The sequence below is a fragment of the Aquarana catesbeiana genome, linkage group LG01 (genome assembly GCF_042186555.1).
Source record: "Aquarana catesbeiana isolate 2022-GZ linkage group LG01, ASM4218655v1, whole genome shotgun sequence".
NCBI classification, from domain to species: Eukaryota; Metazoa; Chordata; class Amphibia; order Anura; family Ranidae; genus Aquarana; species Aquarana catesbeiana.
The window spans coordinates 182,753,141-182,773,594 of record NC_133324.1 but is presented as its reverse complement, the minus strand read 5'-3'; the positions used below and the strand labels follow the sequence as shown (position 1 = coordinate 182,773,594).

General features: G+C 40.2%; 1 protein-coding gene across 11 annotated transcripts in view; it reads right to left on the bottom strand.

The window, feature by feature from the left end:
* Positions 1-20,454, bottom strand: part of FER (FER tyrosine kinase) — a 460,890-nt gene that overhangs the window by 112,701 nt on the left and 327,735 nt on the right. For all 11 annotated transcript variants that reach the window (XM_073624598.1, XM_073624589.1, XM_073624593.1 and 8 more), the window contains one exon: positions 15,292-15,415. In XM_073624598.1, the coding sequence (XP_073480699.1) occupies positions 15,292-15,415 (124 nt within the window). The remainder of the gene's footprint in view (positions 1-15,291; positions 15,416-20,454) is intronic.

The window sequence follows — 20,454 nt, the reverse complement described above, 5'->3', positions numbered from 1 at the left end:
TAGTCTAGCTATAAACAGGGACTCTTGTAGGAATGTAATATATTTATCAGAGTCGGGGTCCGGGAAAATTCCCAGCAAACATTGTTTAGGGCATAGTTTCAGGGGAGATCCCATTTCGTCTTGAATAAATTTTACTATCTGTGACCAGTAGCCCTGCATTGCCGGGCACGACCAGAGTAGATGATAAAAGGAGCCCGAGGGGTCGTCACATCTGGGGCACATCGGCGGATAATCTGGTTTGTATCTGGACAAACGTAGTGGAGTCACATATTTGTGTATTATGTAAAGTTGCATGAGCCTATCTGATAGCCTGGTGGAGACCTTTTTGCATGTGTCCAGTGCATCTTCCCATTCATCGTCCTCCAGCTCCTCCACCCAACGATCTTTTAGTTTGTAAGCGAGTTTTGTCACCGTAGGGCGAAGGAGAGCATTATAAAATATAGAAGTAAGCTTTAAATGGTCTTGCCCTATTAATATGCACAGGACCTCTAATTGATCTAGTGCAGGAGGTGCATTATGGAATTGGGTCTGGAGAGCATGACGGAGCTGGAGGTAATGAAAGTGCATGGAGTTCCTAAGATTAAATTCTTCTTTTAGCTGTTGGAATGATTTCAAAATATCACCATGGGACAGGTACACTACCCCCTGTGTGATCCACAAATTATAGTCTGGTATCGATAGTAGTTCTCTCAAGCCAGGATTATCCCATAGTGGTGTGTGTGAGTGTGTTGCTGGTGTTTGTAGTCTATGTCTCACTACTGCCCAGATTTTGCAATGGTGGTATAGTAGCAACCCACGACTGGCCAGTATCCAAGGATCTGATGGTTCTCTAAAGATAATTTGGAAAGGGTGAGTGTATAGGCGGGCATGGGGGGAGCATACAAGAGCCATATATCTTTCTTTGTCATGCTTGTCTATATAGTAAAAGTGAGAGAGCTGTGCCGCAAGATAGTACAGGTTAAAGTCTGGGAGTGCCGTGCCTCCCAGCTCTGTGGGATTTTTTTAGTATTTGCCAAGGCAGTTTGTGACGATTTTTGCCCCATACAAAAGAGTTGAAGATAGCTTTGATGGACTTAAAAATTCTGAGGGGAAGGTAACTAGGGGCATGCCACAACACAAAGAAATTTAGGGAGAATTACCATCTTTATTAGGTTCACCCGGCCCATGACCCCAGGGGTAGTTTAGCCTGAGTCTGAGTTTTAATTTTAAGGGTGGCAATCACTATGTTTAGTCGGATGAAGTCTTCTGGATAGCGAGTAATGACTATACCTAAATATTTCATAGAGCTAACCCGGATGAGAGGGGAAGATGCCTGGGATTCGCTAGGGGCCTCTATATCCGCAGGAAGGATCTGAGATTTGTCCCAATTTATTTTAAGCCCAGAATATGTGCCAAATCTTTGTATTGTCTGGAGAGCAGCTGACAAAGAGGGGCCCGCATCCGCTAGATATAACAGCATATCATCAGCATATCATCAGCATATAGGCTCAATGTTTCCACTAAATTTCCGCGCCTCAGTCCCATAATCCCTGGCTGAAAGCACAATGATGATGCAAGGGGCTCCACTGCCAGAGCATATAAAAGGGGAGACGGGGCAGCCCGCCTCAGAGACCCTCCCATTGACCAACACCCTGGCGCTGGGATTCTGGTATAGAAGTCTAATCCATCGTATGAAATTGGGTCCAAAGCCAAAATGCGCGAGACACGACCAGAGGTAGTCCCACTCTACTGAGTCAAAAGCTTTGGCGGCGTCTAGGGACACCACAACTCTGGATCCCACCTGGTCGTGCTCGGCTTGCAAGTTCATATACAATCTGCGAAGATTATACGCGGTATTTTTTGCGGGCATGAACCCTGTTTGATCCGGATGGATCAGAGACAGGATAACTTTGTTTAAGCGCAGCGCCAGGATCTTGGCCAGAATTTTAATGTCCAGTTGGAGCAGAGATATGGGACGGTACGATTCGGGGAGCTCTAAGTTTTTACCCGGCTTGGGTATAAGTACTATATAGGCCTCGCTCATGGATCTCGGCAGGGAGCCTGACTTGAAAATATACGAAAATAATTAGTGTAATCTGGGGATCATGGATTCATTGTATGTTGTATAGAATTCTAATGGAAGGCCATCAGACCCGGGTGCCTTGGATGGACTGAGGTGAGAGATTGCCTCCATTATATTGTCTTCAGTCATGGGGGCTTCTAATATTTCTACCTGTGCTGGAGTAAGTGTCGGTAAGTGTATATCGGCCAAGAGCCTTTCAATCTCCTCGCTAGTGTTATGAGTGGAGGAGTATAGGGCTGCGAAAAACGAGCGGAACTCCCCAGCCACTCTGTCGGGGTCAGAAATCAATCTGTCCTCACTGTCCCGAAGGGACACCACAGTCGGAGGTCTATGTTCCATGTGAGCTAGGTAGGCAAGAAGACGTCCCGCACGCTCCCCGCATTCATACACCCTTTGTTTGCAATAAAATATTTTCCTCTCCGCCTTTTCAAAGTGAAGACCATTCACCACTCTAGTTTGTAGTTTTAGCTGATCAGCCGTAGAGGGTGAAGGGTTATCTATAAACTCTTTCTCAACTGCCGCCAGAGCTCGTTCTGCTGCATTAATTACTTGGGACGAGGTTTTCTTATATCTGGCTATACGTTGGGCTAACATCATGCGTGCGTGGGATTTGAAAGCGTCCCAAACCACATCAAATGTTGTTGTGTCCCTGTTGGCCTGGAAAAAGAAACTCCACTCATTGCCCAACTCCTGTATATCTGGAACCACTGAGAGCCAGAAGGGGTTGAGTTTCCTAGAGTATGTTGTGGGGGGGGGGGGGGGGAGTCTATCTTAATTTCAGCCCAGCAGGGAGCGTGGTCAGAGAGTATGCGGGGGTTAATACCAGCTTCCCCGAGCAGTGGGAGAAGGGATCGAGATATTAGAATTAGGTCTATTCGCAACATCACATTGTGCGATGCCGAGAAACACGAAAACGCCTGATCAGTTGGATGGCAGTGCCTCCATGTATCTATGAGTGAAAGCTCATTTAGAAATTTGACAAATCTCGTTTGGGTATGGGACTGTGGGCTCAAAGGTGACAGTCTATCCAGATCCCTATTTATTACGTTGTTGAAATCCCCCAGCCATATTGCGGGTACAGTAGGAGATTGAGACATGAAGGCTAATCCTTCCATCAATATTGCAAACTGGAAAGGGGCAGGTACATAGACTGCCATTATAAGAGCCTCCAAACCATAAATTTTAGCATGTAGGAATAAAAATCTCCCCTGAGGGTCGGATTTGAGCGAAAGTAGGGTGAATTGTACCGTCTTGGCTATTAATATTGCAACTCCGCTGCAAATGGCAGTGTGAGGGGCCTGGTAAAGCCATCCCACCCAGGGCTTTTTAAGGGTCAATAAGAGCTGGCCTGTAAGATGCGTCTCCACCAGGACTACCAAGTCCGCATGTTGCGTTTTGAGGTATGCGAGGACTGCATTCCATTTGGGCTTAGCTCTCACCCCCCTTACATTCCACGTGACACACTTTATCTTGGGAATATCATGTACCAATGAATAATATAGACCCTGGAACCACAGGACCACCGCCGGCCGCCCCCAGACCGCCCCACGTATGGAAGGGCCCGCGTCCCCAGGAAACATCCATTTTTGCATGGCCCGCCCATCCCATGTAATAATCTTCCAGGCACCCGGATGCCATACATTGCCTATAACATTGAACATATACCTGCGAATATATTCCTTTTCAAAAAGAATGGTCATAACATTTCTCAACTAACAATAAAACTTTAACATGATAAACATTAACACTCTAGACCGCCCGGGCAGATGGAGCTCCGTGAAAAATCCACCAGAACCCCACTGAAACCGGATCGCCCAGGGAAACTCAACTTGAGCTAAACAGTTAGCGTTACAATTGGTATTTGAAAAAGCAGGACCCGAGAGGGCTCCCGCATCTAGGACGATGATTATACGCTGCAAAACAAGCAACGGTGCTAGGAGTGAAACTCCCGGACTGATAGGATCAGGATCTCGAGTATTGAGGAACCCATCATACAGGTAAAATTGAGTCGTTAGTCATAGAGTCCATGTGAGCATTGACTTGCAAAGGAAGCAAATTGTGTGGGGTAGTTTCTCTAGTCCAGAGGACAGCGTGCAATTAGGGAGATGTACCCACCCCCCCTGAAAAAAAAAAAAGGAAAAAAAAAAGGAAAAAAAAAAAAAAAAAAAAAAAAAAAACCCTTTCAGCCAGGTATGGAATCTTTAGGATCAAGAAGGGGGAAGGGAAAGGGTAAAGGACGTAAGCGCCAGCTAAGTCCTCAGTCGGATCCAATGTGGATGTGTTCACAGTACCTGTAGCTGAGAGGATAACAGATGAATCCAGATGCTCTTCGCTGTCCCCATCTTGCCATATGTCGGTCGTTAGGCAGAGTTGGACGGAGATGTTGTTAAGCAGGTGCTTGTGGGGGGAGTGATCCTTCCTCCAACCAGGCGAACACAGCTTCAGGGGTGTCAAAGAAGTGCGCCTTGTCTTCCCCCACTACCCAGAGCCTGGCGGGGAAGAGCATTGCATAAGAGTAGTGGCGCATCCTCAGTTGTCTCTTGGCCTCAGTAAACAGCGCCCTCTTTTTTTGGACCTCCGCCGAAAAGTCTGGAAAGACTCTGATCTCGCCATTTTTGTATGGGATATTGCCCTTAAGCCTAGTTAGGCGGAGGACAGCATCTCTATCACGAAAATTGAGCATTTTAGCGATAAAGGTCCTAGGAGGTGCACCTGGAGGGGGGAGTTTAGCGGCCAGTCTATGAGCCCGTTCGACCACGAATGAGGTGGAGAATTCAGCTCTCCCAAAAGTGGTTATGAGCAGGTTTTCTAGGAACAAGGGGGGTCTGAGCCCTCAGGGATCCCCACAAAGCGGAGGTTACACCTCCGGAGACGGTTCTCCATGTCGTCTTGTTTAGTCATTACCGCGTTCAGCTGATGTTGCATGCGCTCAGTGGTGATTTGTAATGGCGGTATGTCATCTTCCACCTGACTGATGCGGGCCTACGTCTCTGTGACTCAGTCTCTGAGCTTCTGTAGGTCTTGCCGAATTACGGATACATCCACCTTTATCTCCTCAATCTTGCCTGATAGCGTGCTCTTGCAGTCTGAAATAGCATCCAGCACTCGAGCAGTATCGTCGGCAGAGTCCACAGGAGGGGATGAGTCGGCGCCATTTTCTTCAGCGGCCCCCTTATCTTGAAGTCGATATTTAGCCAGTTTCGCTGCCGTATCGCTCACCTTTTTTGTGGGAGACATGCTGTCCAGTGTCCTGATGTAATGTCTGACCCTATTTTAGATTAAAGTCTGTAAGAAATGCCCCAGGATATCCAGATACGGATCTATAGCAAGCAGAGCTCTTGGTCAGTGCTCCTCACACCATGCCGTCCAGGCCATGGACGGCATACTACTAAATATACTTTAAAAAAGATGTTTATAATTGACCGATTGAACCTCTTTGAAGATTTCTTTTTGGACCTCCTTAAATATAGACTGGTCCTTGAGACAACAAGTTTGGTCAGTCCGGAAGTGTTCATGTTTCCCTGGAGAATATCCGAGTACCAAGATCATTCTGGGCCAATTTGGTGACACCAAGATCACTGGATTGCCTTTTCCTGTAAAGCATTCAAGACAGATTGTTTTAAAAAAAGGCCTGGATTCTTTCATAAAAGGAACATAATATAACTGGACACTAGTATTTATAGGTAAATTATCCAATTGCCTCTTTTGGAATCAGGAAGGAATTTTTTTCCCCCAATGGAGCAAATTGGATCATGCTTTATTGGACGTGTTATTTTTTTGCCTTCTCTGGATCAGCAGTAGGTATAGGATAGTGTATATGGAGATTTTTGGAGGTTTGCTATTTGTGTGTGTGTGTTTTTGGAACTGGATGGACGTGTTTTTTTTTTTCAACCTGATTAACTATCCATAGTGGAGGGAAGGTGTATATCAGCTGAAACTGATCCCTCAGGTTTACCAGTGCATCCACTGCTAAGGCTTTTGGTCACCCAATGTTGGACACAAACTTGTCCTCTATGAGCAGCTTGCCCTCTCCTATTGGCAAGGCTGCAGTAAGAACAGTATCTAGTTGAAAGCTAGAGAAAGGGGTGATATTTAATATTCACTATAGTAAGTATGATAGTATACACTGTAAGTACAAAAATTATGTATCTTCCTTGAGGATCTGTTTTAATGGTATGGAAATAGACATTATTAATCATAGGCTGGCAAAAGATGGGTAAAACTTCAAACTAAAATTCCTAGGAAAAGAACAAGAAAGCTTGTTCATTTTCCTAATTATTAGTGGGTTAAATAGACGTTCATTTCGACTGCAGTGACAAGAAAAGTTGAGGGAGCAGGATGGAAAATGTTTCTCTGACAAAGGAATTTTCTAATAGTTTATCTTTCTGTAAAGTCCATTCATTCCAAAATCAAAGTAAAAACAAACAAAATCTTTCATCTATGGCCAGCTTAAGTCCCCAAGATTGAAACTACAATAGGTAAAATATGTAGCACAGTGGGCCTGAGCTATGTTGGACCTTTTTATTGACCATGGAGCCTTGTGAGCGAGTCTCCTGCAGCAAAATAATATGTGCTTTGTAATGCTTAAGATAATACTCAAAATGAGTCTGCAAACATTCCAGGGCACCTTTTTAAGAGTATGACGTTTGAAATGAAATATAAATCTCACATAATATTACACTATCTGGCACGGTCCATGGTCAAAGGCTCCACCATATCCAGCAAACTTACTGTATGCCAATTGTAAAAACATATTCAACTGTTGTTGGCCAGTCGAAACACACTTAACCTCCCCCACATGGCTCACTGTCCCAAACTGTTGTGAGCTTAAGACCCCAAACAAATTTCAATATAGAGAAACAAAAACTTCTCTTGTTTTCACTGGGGTCTACAGAACATGTAAACCCCAGATACTTAATATTTGCTTTGCAAATTTAGTTATACAATTATCCGCTCTGCCCACTTGTAGCCTGTATGTGTCTTTTTCTAATTGAGCCTTTAAGTTTAAAGCTTAGACTTCTCTCAACCTTTCTGCTGTGGACACTGCCTTCCACCCCTCATTGTCCTCTTGTAGAATATTCAATTTCTCCACGTCTCCAAGAGACAGAACTCAGAAGTCCTTTACAGATTGCCAGTCTTTGCTCACATACTATTCTGTTCCTAACTGTTAAAATTAAACATGTCTCCCTATCTTTCCACCTGAGTACTGGTGGGAGGGGGGGTGGACTCTCATAGGAATATGATGAGCTTTCTCTAAAGCAAAAAGACATGAGAACACATTACCATCCTAAAACTTCTCAAGCCATTTCTCCAAAAAGTCTTCTGGTTGTTTACCTTCCATTCTCCCAGGAAAGCTCAATAATTGTTCCACCTAAGGTGGGCTTGCATATCTACATTTGTGTCCGTTAATTCTTTCTGAGCATTCCTCACATCTTTTCCAGATCACTTACCAGATTTTTAGATAGTGTTGCTCTCTCCTTCACATTCTGAAAGTCTTGTTTAAGGAAAGATCTACTCTGATCCCATCTATATGCTCTGTGAGAGTGGTTTGACATTGCAGTATGAACACCACTATCTTCGATATTGAAGGTGCTCCCTCTCCCCCAGCCTATACTTACACCCTATTATCCACCTCTAACAATTCCAGTGGCTTACCCCAAGGTAGCAGGCATGAGTGTGGAAAAGGTTTCTCTGTCTCTGTGGCCTGCTGTTGTTGGATCTTCTCTGCTGTTGTGGTTCCAGGTGATGTCCGCTATCTTGAGGGAGTTCCCTATCAAAATTGGCCAGGCTATCGCTTGATTTTTTTTTTTTTTTTTTTTTACAGCTCCCTGTCTAATCTTTACTATGAATGTGTAGTGTTGGGAGACTAATTGGTGCTCATCAGGATCTTTGCAAAATTGATAAGCTCTGTCTGAGCTCTGTCTCTGTGCTGCTCACATGTTGACTTCTGGCTCTGCCCGCCAGGTTCTTACCTTAAGGCGTAGCTGAAGCAAGTAGCTCCAAGTCTATGCAGGTGCAGACTGCATCCGCGCCATGATGGTATCCTTAAAGTGTTTTTTTTAGCCCCAACACTTCATATTCCTGATATGTGCCTGCTGTACCATGTACTTGTATGAGAAAGTATCCTGTTCTCTTTGTATTGCTTCCTTTATGAAAAATCCCTGGTGTTCCTGCCAGTCCCCCTGCTTTCCTATTAAAAAATGACCACACTAAGCAGGGGAACACACCGTAGTGAGTTATCTAACTATGCTGGGAACTCAGCCTGCTCTCCAATAATCAGACTTGCCCCCCCCCCCCCCCCCGCACAGAAATTCACTGTGAAGCTCAGCGTGCTGCTACTTCTTCTCCCCCAGCTCTTATGCAGCTAAGAACAGAGGGAATGTGATCACTTAAAAAAAGGAGGGAAAAGGATATTTACCGTATATACTCGAGTGTAGGCCAAGATTTTCAGTCCTTTTTTTTAGGCTAAAAGTGCCCCCCTCGGCTTATACTCAAGTCACCACCCTCTGCCTACCTGATCAGGGTGTCATGCAGACAGACAGTGGCCAGCGTGTCATAAAAACATACAGCGGCCATTCCACTGTTCAAAAGCCGCACCTCCCCTTCGTCTGTGATAGGCAGAACACTCAATTTCCCAGCAGTCAGTGTTCAGCCTATCACGGACATTCTCTCATCCTCCTCCGTGGTATGAGGATGAGTGGACGTCCGTGATAGGCTGAACATTGACTGCTGGGAAATTGAGTATGCAGTAGAACTGCATGGGGTAAAGTAATAAAACATAAAAAATCCCTTATGCCATTACACAACAGCTTTAAGGAAATGCGCTATATGTATAATTTTGGATACAGCAGGTAGTAGTTACAAGACAGTCAGAGGTTTTCACTGTATCCTATTAGGAAGGAAATAATGTTTCTAAGAGACAGAAAGTAAGTGGAAATGCCCTCTTAAACGGCTTGCCCCTGAAAGGGTGTGCCCTTTGGAAGATTGTTACTATACTTCTGTTCCTGTGACAAATTTCACATTTTCGATCCCAGCGACAATAACCAGTGTGCTGAAAGGGTATAATCTCCCCAACAGGAACACAAGGAGCAATAAAAACATGACAGAAGTATTAACATCTTCAAACTCTATACAAAACTAAATTAGTTTTAGTTTTTTAAGTTCCCTTGTTGTAGCTACAAAAACATGAACCCTCTTGGTTGCTTTACACAAGAGCTTCCTGATGGGCAAACTGCTAATTTCATAAATGTTTTTGTAGAATGCCTTCAACACTGCAACATACTCCGGAGAAGACTCGAAAATACATGAATATAGCTTGAACAGTAGTTCATCATCAGTAAAAATGCAAGTGGCATTCAACTGATTAAACTTACCACAGTATAGTCTCTTGCATTGCCTGTAAATATCATTTTTCTGTCTGATTTGGAAAATTTGTTATAAAATGTCTTATACCACATTTAACTGAAAAGCCAGAAAAAAGATGACTTAAACAATGTTGAGATTAAAAATAAAGTGCTGCAACCTAAATTACAGATACAATATCACACTTATCTTAGTAGCTTTAATAAAAGTTAAATGCTTCCCTTACATACAAAAAACAAGGATGTCAACCAGTGTACTATGAATATGAAGTGGCCTGCTGAAGAAAAGGACTCTAGAGAAAAGGCATTATATGAATTGACCAGTGTATTGACACTTGCTGCTATTTTTTAAATGATTTTATCACGACTTGTGCCCATCAACATTCCAACTACCACAAAACCCTAAACTCTTTAAAAGGAATTGGTGAGGAGTGTCAGAGTCAATGCAGTTAAAGAAACTTCAATTTAAGCTTAAATAAAACTGCAAATATGTAGCTACAAATAGTACGAAGTATAAAGACACATAGTTCAATACAACAAAAATGTTATCACCCAACTCCTAAAAATAGTCTTATGAACTCCTGACAAACACGAAGGTAAAAACACATAAGATCCGTTTGCCTTCCCATAAAACTCCAGGCTGGGACAAAAAAACACAAGTAAATTGACACTACATACACTGGTATTATTACCCTTACACATGAGTGACTACAAATATAACAGAGAATATATAAAGTACTGTGCAAAGGTTTTAGGCAGGTGTGAAAAAATGCTGTACATTAAGAATACTTTCAGAAATACAACTGTTAATAGTTTATTTTTATCAATTAATAAAATAGAACATAAATGAACAGAAGAGAAATCCAAATCAAATCAATATTTGGCTAGACCACCCTTTGCCTTCAAAACAGCATAATTTATTCCAGGTACACTTGCACACTGTTTGTGAAAGAACTCAGCAGGTAGGTTGTTCCAAACATCTTGGAAAACTAACCACAGATCTTCTGTGGACGTAGGCTGCCTTAAATTCTTTTGTCTCTTCATGTAATACCAGACAAACTCAATAATGTTGAGATCAAGGCTCCATGGGAACAAAGCCATCACTTATAGGACTCCTTTTTCTTCTTTACACTAAAGATAGTTATTAATGACACTGGATGCATGTTTGGGGTTGTTGTCCTGCCGCAGAATAAATTTGGGGCAAATTGCACCCCTCCCTCATGGTATGGCATGATGGATAATTATCTGCCTGTACTTCTCAGCATTGGGGACACCATTGATCCTGACCAAATCTCCAACTCCATTTGCAGGATTGCAGCCCCCAAACTTGCAAGAAACCTCCACCATGCTTCACTGTTGCCTGCAGACACTCATCATTGTACCGTTCTCCGGCACATTGCAAACAAACTGCCTCCTGCTACAGCCAAATATTTCACATTTTGACTCATCAGTACAGAGCACATGCTGCCATTTTTTGCATAGTTAAGTCACTTACCCTTGTTTCCATGTCTTATGCATGAATAGAACCCTGACTTCAACTGAGTATGTTGCTATTTCAGTGATTTTTATAGCATAAATATGGAATAACATTTTAAGACCATGTATTGCTTAGAAGCGAAGATTTCACCCATCGATATGCTAACAAACCTGTTGGACTGATTCATGAAGCTCAGGACAGGAAATGATGCAGCAGGAAGTAGGGGGAGGGGAAAGAGGGCTTGGACATAGCCATGTGCTTAAAAAAAAAAAAAAAAAAAAAAAGGAACTGGAGCTAGAGGACTCCAAGAAGCAGTCTGGAAAGAGATCCTAGAAGATGACTCCAATGATAAAGAAAGACTGAAAATAGTAACGTTACCTGGGGATGACAAGTATTCTACAAACCAAGTTAACTAACCGTTAGTGTATCCCTCTTGCATACATTATACATGCCAATTGCTAGAAAGGTAGCTTGTGCATGTGTAAACTGTAGGCAGATTTTGTAATATCTGTCAGTATTGTACTGTATTCATATCATTTTAATAGTTTGTAGGTACAACATTTTATTTAGTAAAAACATATTTATACAGTACAGAGGTTGTATTGCTTCCTCCCTTCTAACGACAAGAACCTTAAAAAAACATTGAGTCTGATTGGAATTACATGAAGAGACAGGAGGATTTGAAGCAGAATACATAAACACAGATCTATGGTTAGTTCCCTAAGATGTTTACAATCTATCTCTCGAGTTCCTTCACAAATTGTGTACCTAGAAGAATTGATTCTGTTTTGATGATAAAGGGTGGTCACACCAAATACTGATTTGTTAATTGATAAAAAATAAGCTATTAACACTTCTATTTCCAAAAGCATTCCTAATTTACAAAATGTTTTCTTACCTACCTAAAATTTTTGCACAGTACTATATATATATACAAAATATATATTTATTATATATTACATACATATATATATATATATATATATATATATATATATATACACATACACACGCAGTGGATATAAAAAGTCTTCACACCCCTGTTAAAATGTCAGGTTTCAGTGCTGTAAAAAAATGATACACAGATAAATCATTTCAGAACTTTTTCCACCTTTAATGTGACCTATAAACTGTACAACTCAGTTGAACAACAAACAAATCTTTTAGGTGGAGGGAAATAAAAAAAATAAAATAAAATATGGTTGCATAAGTGTGCACACCCTTAAACTAATACTTTGTTGAAGCACATTTTGATTTTATTACAGCACTCAGTCTTTTCGGGTATGAGTCTATCAGCATAGCACATCTTGACTTAGCAATATTTGCCCACTCTTTGCAAAAACACTCTAAATCTGTCAGATTGCGAGGACATCTCCTGTGTAAAGCCCTCTTCAAATCACCCCATAGATTTTCAATCTGATTCAGGTCTGGGCCATTCCAAAACTTTAATAATCTTCTGGAAGCCATTCCTTTGTTGATTTGGATGTATGCTTTGGGTTGTTGTCATGCTTAAAGATGACGTTCCTCTTCATGTTCATCTTTCTAGCAGAAGCCTGAAGATTTTGTTCCAATATTGACTGGTATTGGGAACTGTTCATTATTCCCTCTACCTTGACAAAGGCCCCCCTTGCAGCTGAAGAAAAACAGCCCCAAAGCATGATGTTGCCACCACCATGCTTCACTGTGGGGATGGTGTTCCTTTGGTGATGAGCAGTGTTGTTTTTGCGCCAAACATGTCTTTTGGAATTATGGCCAAAAAAGTTCAACCTTGGTTTCCTCAGATCATAACACATTTCCCCACATGCTTTTGGGAGACTTCATATGTGTTTTTACAAAGTTTAGCCGGGCTTGGATGTTTTTCTTTGTAAGAAAAGGCTTTTGCTGTAGGAATGCGACTAAGAAAATGTGAGGAAAGACCTACTAGAACAGCTGAAAGTTATTTGGGGTTAATTAGAGGCACTTTAAACGATGGCAGGTGTGTACTGAATCCTATTTAACATGAGTTTGAATGTGTATACTTAATTCTGAACACAGCTACATACCCAGTTATAAAAGGACTTATGCAACCACATTATTTTAGCTTTCTATTTTTACTTCCACCCCTAAAAGATGTCAGTTTGTTTTTCAATTGAATTGTACAGTATATAGGTCACATTAAAGGTGGAAAAAGTTCTGAAATGATCTTTGTCTCATTTTTCATTACATCACAGAAACCTGAAATTTTAACGGGTGTGTAGACTTTTTATATCCACTGTGTGTATATGTATATATATAATATATATTTGGAAAAAGATTACAAAGCAAGTAGAGTCATTCCAGACAAAATCGTTACAATCATCAGTTCAGACAAAGATTACGTTTCGGGCAGATTTGTTCGCGCCCTTCCTTAGATCAATCAGAACACATCTGAAGGTTTTCACCACAATCATCTATTTTCACAAGCATCATCACACATGGAATCAATGGTTAATCATTCTCAGTTTCCATCCAATCAATGTTACTGAATACTAATCTTATACCATAGACACAAAAAATAGCTAATCGCACGGCCTATAATCTCAATATCTCATTGTCATCCCGCGATTCATTCTATTTTCTGATCTGAAAGACCTATATGTGCATTAAAAGATATATATCTTCAATAAATAGATGTAAAAATCTGTTCAGTCACAACACAGAACCAATAACCTATTAAATAAACAAACAAAGATCTAAGTGTACGTTTAAACCGTGTGGGGCAATTGTATTAAAAAAATTGATCCAGTGTACCTCTCTTTTTCTGAGGGTTAATTTACGATCACACCCTCTTCTGTTTCTTTCTATCCCCTCCAGTACCATATATTTCAATTGTGACACACTATGTCCAAATTCAACAAAATGTCTAGCAAGTGGTAGCTGTGTTAATTTATCCCTAATGGAATATTTGTGTCTTGCGATCCTATCCTTCACTTCTGTGTAGTTTCACCAATGTAGACCAAACCACATGGACATTTGATGGCATATACTACAAATGATGACTAACATGTATAGTGTCCCCTAATAGGAATATTGAAACCTTTATGGGGGTGCGTGAAAAATTTACCCTTGATCATGGAAATACATTGAATGCATGATAAACAGGGATATGAACCTAGATTTTTTTGGTCCCAAAAACGTTGTTTTTGGTGTTGTTGATGAAAATTGATCAGATCTAATTAATCGATCATGTATTGTTCTACCCTTCCTATAGGATGACGTAGGAGGACGCCAGAACTCCTGAACCACAGGATAACTGGTTCTGAGTAGATTCCAATGTTAGTTAATTATTTTAGAAATTCTGTGTGAAAAAGGATTATATTGCATAATAAAGGGAATTCATTTGATCGATTTTTTTTGAGGTCCTAATATTATCCATACTGGACCGTTCCTTTTTAACCAAGGCTTCAGGATATTTTCTATCAATTTTGTCTCCATCTCATCAAGCCTCTGACTACAGCGCAGCGGATCACTAACTATCCACTGAACCCTCATCGGCTGACTCCTTGGGATGGAGGCAAAGACATTGGGGGGATGAAAACTATTAAAATGTAATAGTTGATTACGATCAGTAGTTTTCACATAAAGATCACTTGTAATTGTCATATTTTCAAGTTTTAATGTAGTATCGATAAACGAGATTTGAGCAGTACCCATTTCAATATTAAATTTGAGACCGGGAACAAGATGGTTAATATATTTATCAAATAAGAAAAGGGTATCCATGTCCCCATCCCAAACAGTAAAAATATCATCCACAAATCTATACCATCCCTGGCAGTGTTGTGACTGAACAGATTTTTACATCTATTTATTGAAGATATATATCTTTTTATGCATATATATGTCTTTCAGATCTGAAAATAGGATGAATTGCAGGAAGGCAATGAGATATTGAGGTTATCGGCCGTGCGATTAGCTATTTTTTGTGTCTATGGTATAAGATTAGTATTCAGTAACATTGACTGGATAGAAACTGAGAATGATTAACCATATTGATTTAATGTGTGATGATGCTTGTGAAACATATAAAATAGACGATTGTGGTGAAAACCTTCAGATGTGTTCCGACTGATCTAAGGAAGGGCACGAACAAATCAGCCCGAAACATAATCTTTGTCTGAACTGATGATTGTAACGATTTTGTCTGGGATTACTCTACTTGCTTTGTAATCTTTTTCCAAAAGATTTGATTGAATAAAGCAACACAATTTTAAGTGCAGCAACCTTTGGCACCCATATATATATATATATATATATATATATATATATATATATATATATATATATATATATACACACACACACACACACACACACACACACACACACACACACATCCACCCACACACATAGTTTCATTAAAGTGTTTCTACCTGTGAATACAATTCTTAGACTCCAAGTATGCCATGCCAGAAGCAGCATCCAATGCAAATTTCACTAATTGTTTAGTTTTCATGTCATCCTTCTTCTTCCTTAAAAATGACAGAAAATCACCACCTAGATAAAAAGACAGATGGACAGTTAGGATCCAAAAAACAGGACTTTAATGAGTTTCTCATTAGCAACCTAAATAGACTGACAGAAGCAATGAGTACAGTTAAGGAAGACAGGAAAACTATTTTTAATAAAATGGATCCTTTAGTATTTGCCTCATTATTTAAAAAAACAGCCATTTCAAACTATCCTTGAGGAGTTCTCCAAAATAAAACTTTTTTCTTCCACAACTATGTACCATAGTTGGTGTACTGCTAAAACCTACAGATTTTTACTGTTTACTCCCTCGGTCTCCATGACTGTGCTCTTCAGTGGCTCTCATCCTACCTATCCCAACGCACCTTCAGTGTCACTTACAATTCTATTTCCTCCACTCCTCTTCCCTTCTCTGTCGGGGTCCCCCAAGGTTCTGTTCTTGGACCTCTTATTTTCAATCTACACCTCTTCCCTGGGTCAGCCTCTCACGGCTTTCAATATCATTTCTACGCTGACGACACACAAATCTATCTCTCCACCCCTCAACTCACTCCATCAGTCTCCTCAGGCATCACTAACCACATATCTGTATGGATGTCACACCACTTCCTCAAACTCAACTTGGCCAAAACCGAGCTTATAATATTTCCTCCCCCACGTGCCTCTTCCCCTGACTTCTCTGTCAAGAGCAATGGCCCAACCATCCACCCCTCCCCACATGTCAGGGTGCTAGGTGTTATCCTGGATTCTGAACTCTCCTTTCGGCCCCACATCCAATCACTTTCCAAAGCTTGCCGCCTCAACCCCCGCAACATCTCTAAACTATGTCCCTTTCTAACCAATGAAACCACAAAGCTCCTGATTCACTCCCTGGTTATCTCTCGCCTCGACTACTGCAACTCCCTCCTCATTGGCTTACCTTTAAATAGACTACCCCCCCTTCAGTCCATAATGAATGCTGCTGCCAGACTCATCCACCTTACAAACCGCTCAGTGTCTGCTACCCCTCTCTGCCAATCCCTCCACTGGCTGCCACTTGCCCAACAAATTAAATTCAAAATACTAACAATAAGTTACAAAGCCATCCACAACTCTGCCCCAGCTACATCACTAGCCTAGTCTCAAAATACCAACCTAATCGCCCTCTCCGTTCCTCCCAGGACCTCCTGCTCTCTAGCTCCCTCATCACCTCCTCCCATATCCGCCTCCAGGACTTCTCCCGAGCCTCGCCCATCCTCTGGAATTCCCTACCCCAATCTGTCAGACTGTCTCCAAATTTATCCACTTTTAGGCGATCCCTGAAAACTTCCCTCTTCAGAGAAGCCTATCCTGCCTCCATCTAACAACTGCACTATTTTCTCGATTAGCTCACCCCCCACAGCTATTACCCTTTTGTATAACTTGACCCTCCCTCCTAGATTGTAAGCTCTAACGAGCAGGGCCCTCTGATTTCTCCTGTATTAAATTGTATTGCACTGTCCTCCCTAATGTTGTAAAGCACTGCGTAAACTGTTGGCGCTATATAAATCCTGTATAATAATAATAATGTTTAAGTAATAGCGCTATTTGTAGGCTAACACCAGATGATGTCTATGAATATCATCAAAATAGAGGACTTCATCAGGCTATAGTGTTTTACCCACTGTCTTGCCCTTGTGTCTATGTATTTTCATGTGAGAACCACCCATCTTTCAAACTTTAAACTGTGAAAACATGGAAAAAAAAGTCATATGGTAAAGAATGAAACAAGGAAAAACCAAAATTTATGACACCACATCCCAAATAATCATTGATAGAGAAGAAATGGGCTTTAAGGCATAGGGCCTTGGGACTTTGAAGGTGTCTGGATTTGGAAAATATTCAGAAATGTATTCCAAATTGGCATTTGGTTAAAAAAGAAGTTTTATTACAACAATTTAAAAAAAAGCCAAAAGGAGGCTGTATACAGTACAAAAATTCCACAAAAATCATAAAATACAGTCACAGTGCTTAGTGTGGATACCACTCGTTCTCAACATGTTTCCCTCAGTGGAGCTTCTTTAGGAGATATTTGTATGTGGCATCGTTTAAACTAAAAATTACTTAAAGAGAGAAAAAACAGCAAATCAATCCAATGAAAATTAATTATATATAGTAAATGGTTAAACATATGGAAACTTAGATATAAGAATGAACTGAAATTTAAAGTTACAAAAGTACTGCATTAGAACATATAATTTATATAAACATAGAAATAAAGGCCCCCTATTTGGGACCACCAACTCAAAAATTATAAAAATAAATCTTTAATATAATTAATTGAAATACAAAAGACCACATATATGAAAGGATGCACAACCTGTGCTACATAAGACAAACCAATGTATTGTAAAAAACGCATGCAATATAAATGCCCAAATGCCCCATTTGGGCATTTATATTGCATGCGTTTTTTTACAATACATTGGTTTGTCTTATGTAGCACAGGTTGTTCATCCTTTCATATATGTGGTCTTTTCTATTTGTATTTTAATTCATTATATTAAAGATTTATTTTTATAATTTTTGAGTTGGTGGTCCATTTAAAGTCCCAAATAGGGGGCTTTATTTCTATGTCTATTCAAAGGGATGGGACCACCATACTCTATATGAGATGATGGGAGTCTCTTTCTTATTTATATAATTTATATACAAAAATAGATAAATATGTATAATATAGGTGTTGGACTAATACAAGAAGTGGGAACCTTACCAAAAATAGTTTTATTTCACGGACTTACACTTGGAGCTGAAAGGTCACAAGTATTTGAAAAAACTTAGTCCATGAGTTGCCTTCTCCCACTGAAATCTCCCACTGAAATCCAGGGAAAGCTTGCAGAGACAATACACGTATGAGCAGGGTTGATAATGTCCTTGCTACAGAAGAAAGGACCAATAAATAGAAAAAGAAAAAATGTTTATATGGATTGATGAGAGTAGTTGAATAGGTAGATAGATTTTCTCAACTGGGAAAACCATTTATCAATAATAGATATATTTTATTTCTTTTGATTACCTTTATCCCTTCATACTTAGTAACTTAAATCTATTGTTTATTTATTTTTGCTGTTTAGGTTCTAGTTTGGGTGCTGATGGATGCCAATCTCCTCCTCTCCAGACCCCCACAGCATCTCTGCCATATTGCGTTTTTCCTACTTTATACATCCCATCACTAAGGTGCTCTTGTCCAATTAAACACTCGGGATGTCATCATTGACTAACATTGATTCTATTAAATAAAGCACCTTAAAAGTTAAAAATAAAAATCTATTATTGATAAATGGTTTTCCCAATTGAGAAAATGTACCTATTCAACTACTCTCATCAATTCATATAAACATTTTTTCTTTTTCTATTTATTGGTCCTTTCTTCTGTAGCAAGGACATTATCAACCCTGCTCATACGTGTATTGTCTCTGCAAGCTTTCCTTGGGGGCAGGATTTCAGTGGGAGAAGGCAACTCATGGACTAAGTTTTTCAAATACTTGTGACCTTTCAGCTCCAAGTCAGTGAAATAAAACTATTTTTGGTAAGGTTCTTCTGAAGAAGCTCCACTGAGCGAAACATGTTGAGAATGAGTGGTATCCACACTAAGCACTGTGACTGTATTTTATGATTTTTGTGGAATTTTTGTACTGTATACAGCCTCCTTTTGGCTTTTTTAAATTGTTGTAATAAAATTTCTTTTTTTAACCAAATGCCAATTTGGAATACATTTCTGAATATTTTCCAAATCCAGACACCTTCAAAGTCCCAAGGCCCTATGCCTTAAAGCCCATTTCTTTCTCTATCATGGAAAAAAAAGTCAGCTTTAGCTTTACCAGGAATTAAGTCCCACATGATGCAGGCAAGCTGAATCCTCGTAAAAACATCTGTGCTGGGATGCCAGCAGTAAATATGGTCAGACAGGGACTCGGCCCCCTCCTTTTCTTGATTACACACAGTCTCTGAATGGGGGGGAGATTCAGATGAATGATATGATCTCCCCCCATTCAGAGTTCAGGTTACATGAATTGTAAACCATTAAAGAACATTTCTCAATGGAGGAGGGAGGAGAGGACGGGTCCCCAGATGACCATCTTCACTGGTGTTCTGTCTGGAAACCGGAAGCTATTCACCCTCTCTTACCCCCCCTCAGTCCTCTGGCACTGGACCTTCAGTGACAGCAAGAGGACTGGCATGCCTAAAAACAGAAAATTTCTCCAGGATCCAGCTGCCTGCAGGACACGGTAGATACCTCATTACTGGTAAGTCACATCAAAAAAATCTTTTTAAAGAGATAGTGCAAATAGAAAGAACAGAAATCCAATTTACAGGCAGAAAAATGAAACCTAAGCCTTTTTTTCTTAAAATTCAAGTAGCCCCCCCGAGTACACCAATTCTAGAAAAAGATATTCTACAGATGCATAGAGATAATTTGTCTTCAGCTTATAGTTAGTTGAATAATTCATAGAAATATCTGTAATTCATAAGCTTGACTACCAATTTAGAAATTTTCCAGATTTTTTTGTTTGCTAGAAAACTACTTAGAACCCCCAAACATTATATATTTTGTTGAAAGCAGAGGCACTGGAGAATAAAATTATGGTTGCTGCAATTTGTTTATGTCACATGATATTTGCGCAGCCATTTATCAAGTATTTTTTCAGGAACAAATGCACACAAACACAATAAAATACCCAATATTTTGGTAAAATACAAAAAAAAAAAAAAAAAGATGTTGCATTGAGTAAACAGATATCAAAAATGTCAAAATTTAAAATTGCACATGCCTGAGAAATAGTGACAAACTATAATATCTAAAATAGTCTATAGTCGACACTTTAAAAGCCTATGGCTAGATGAGAACACCCATTTGATCCGATTCACACTATTTCTGTGCGAATCCAATGCGAGTTCAGCCATACAATTGTATGGCTGAACTCGCATAGCTCAGAGATCACATGTGATCAGCACCTGCGGTGCGGGTGCGCAGGTGCTGATCACATGCGATCTCTGAGATCGTGCTAGTATGAACCCAGGCTAAAGGGTTTTTTTTGTTTTTTTTA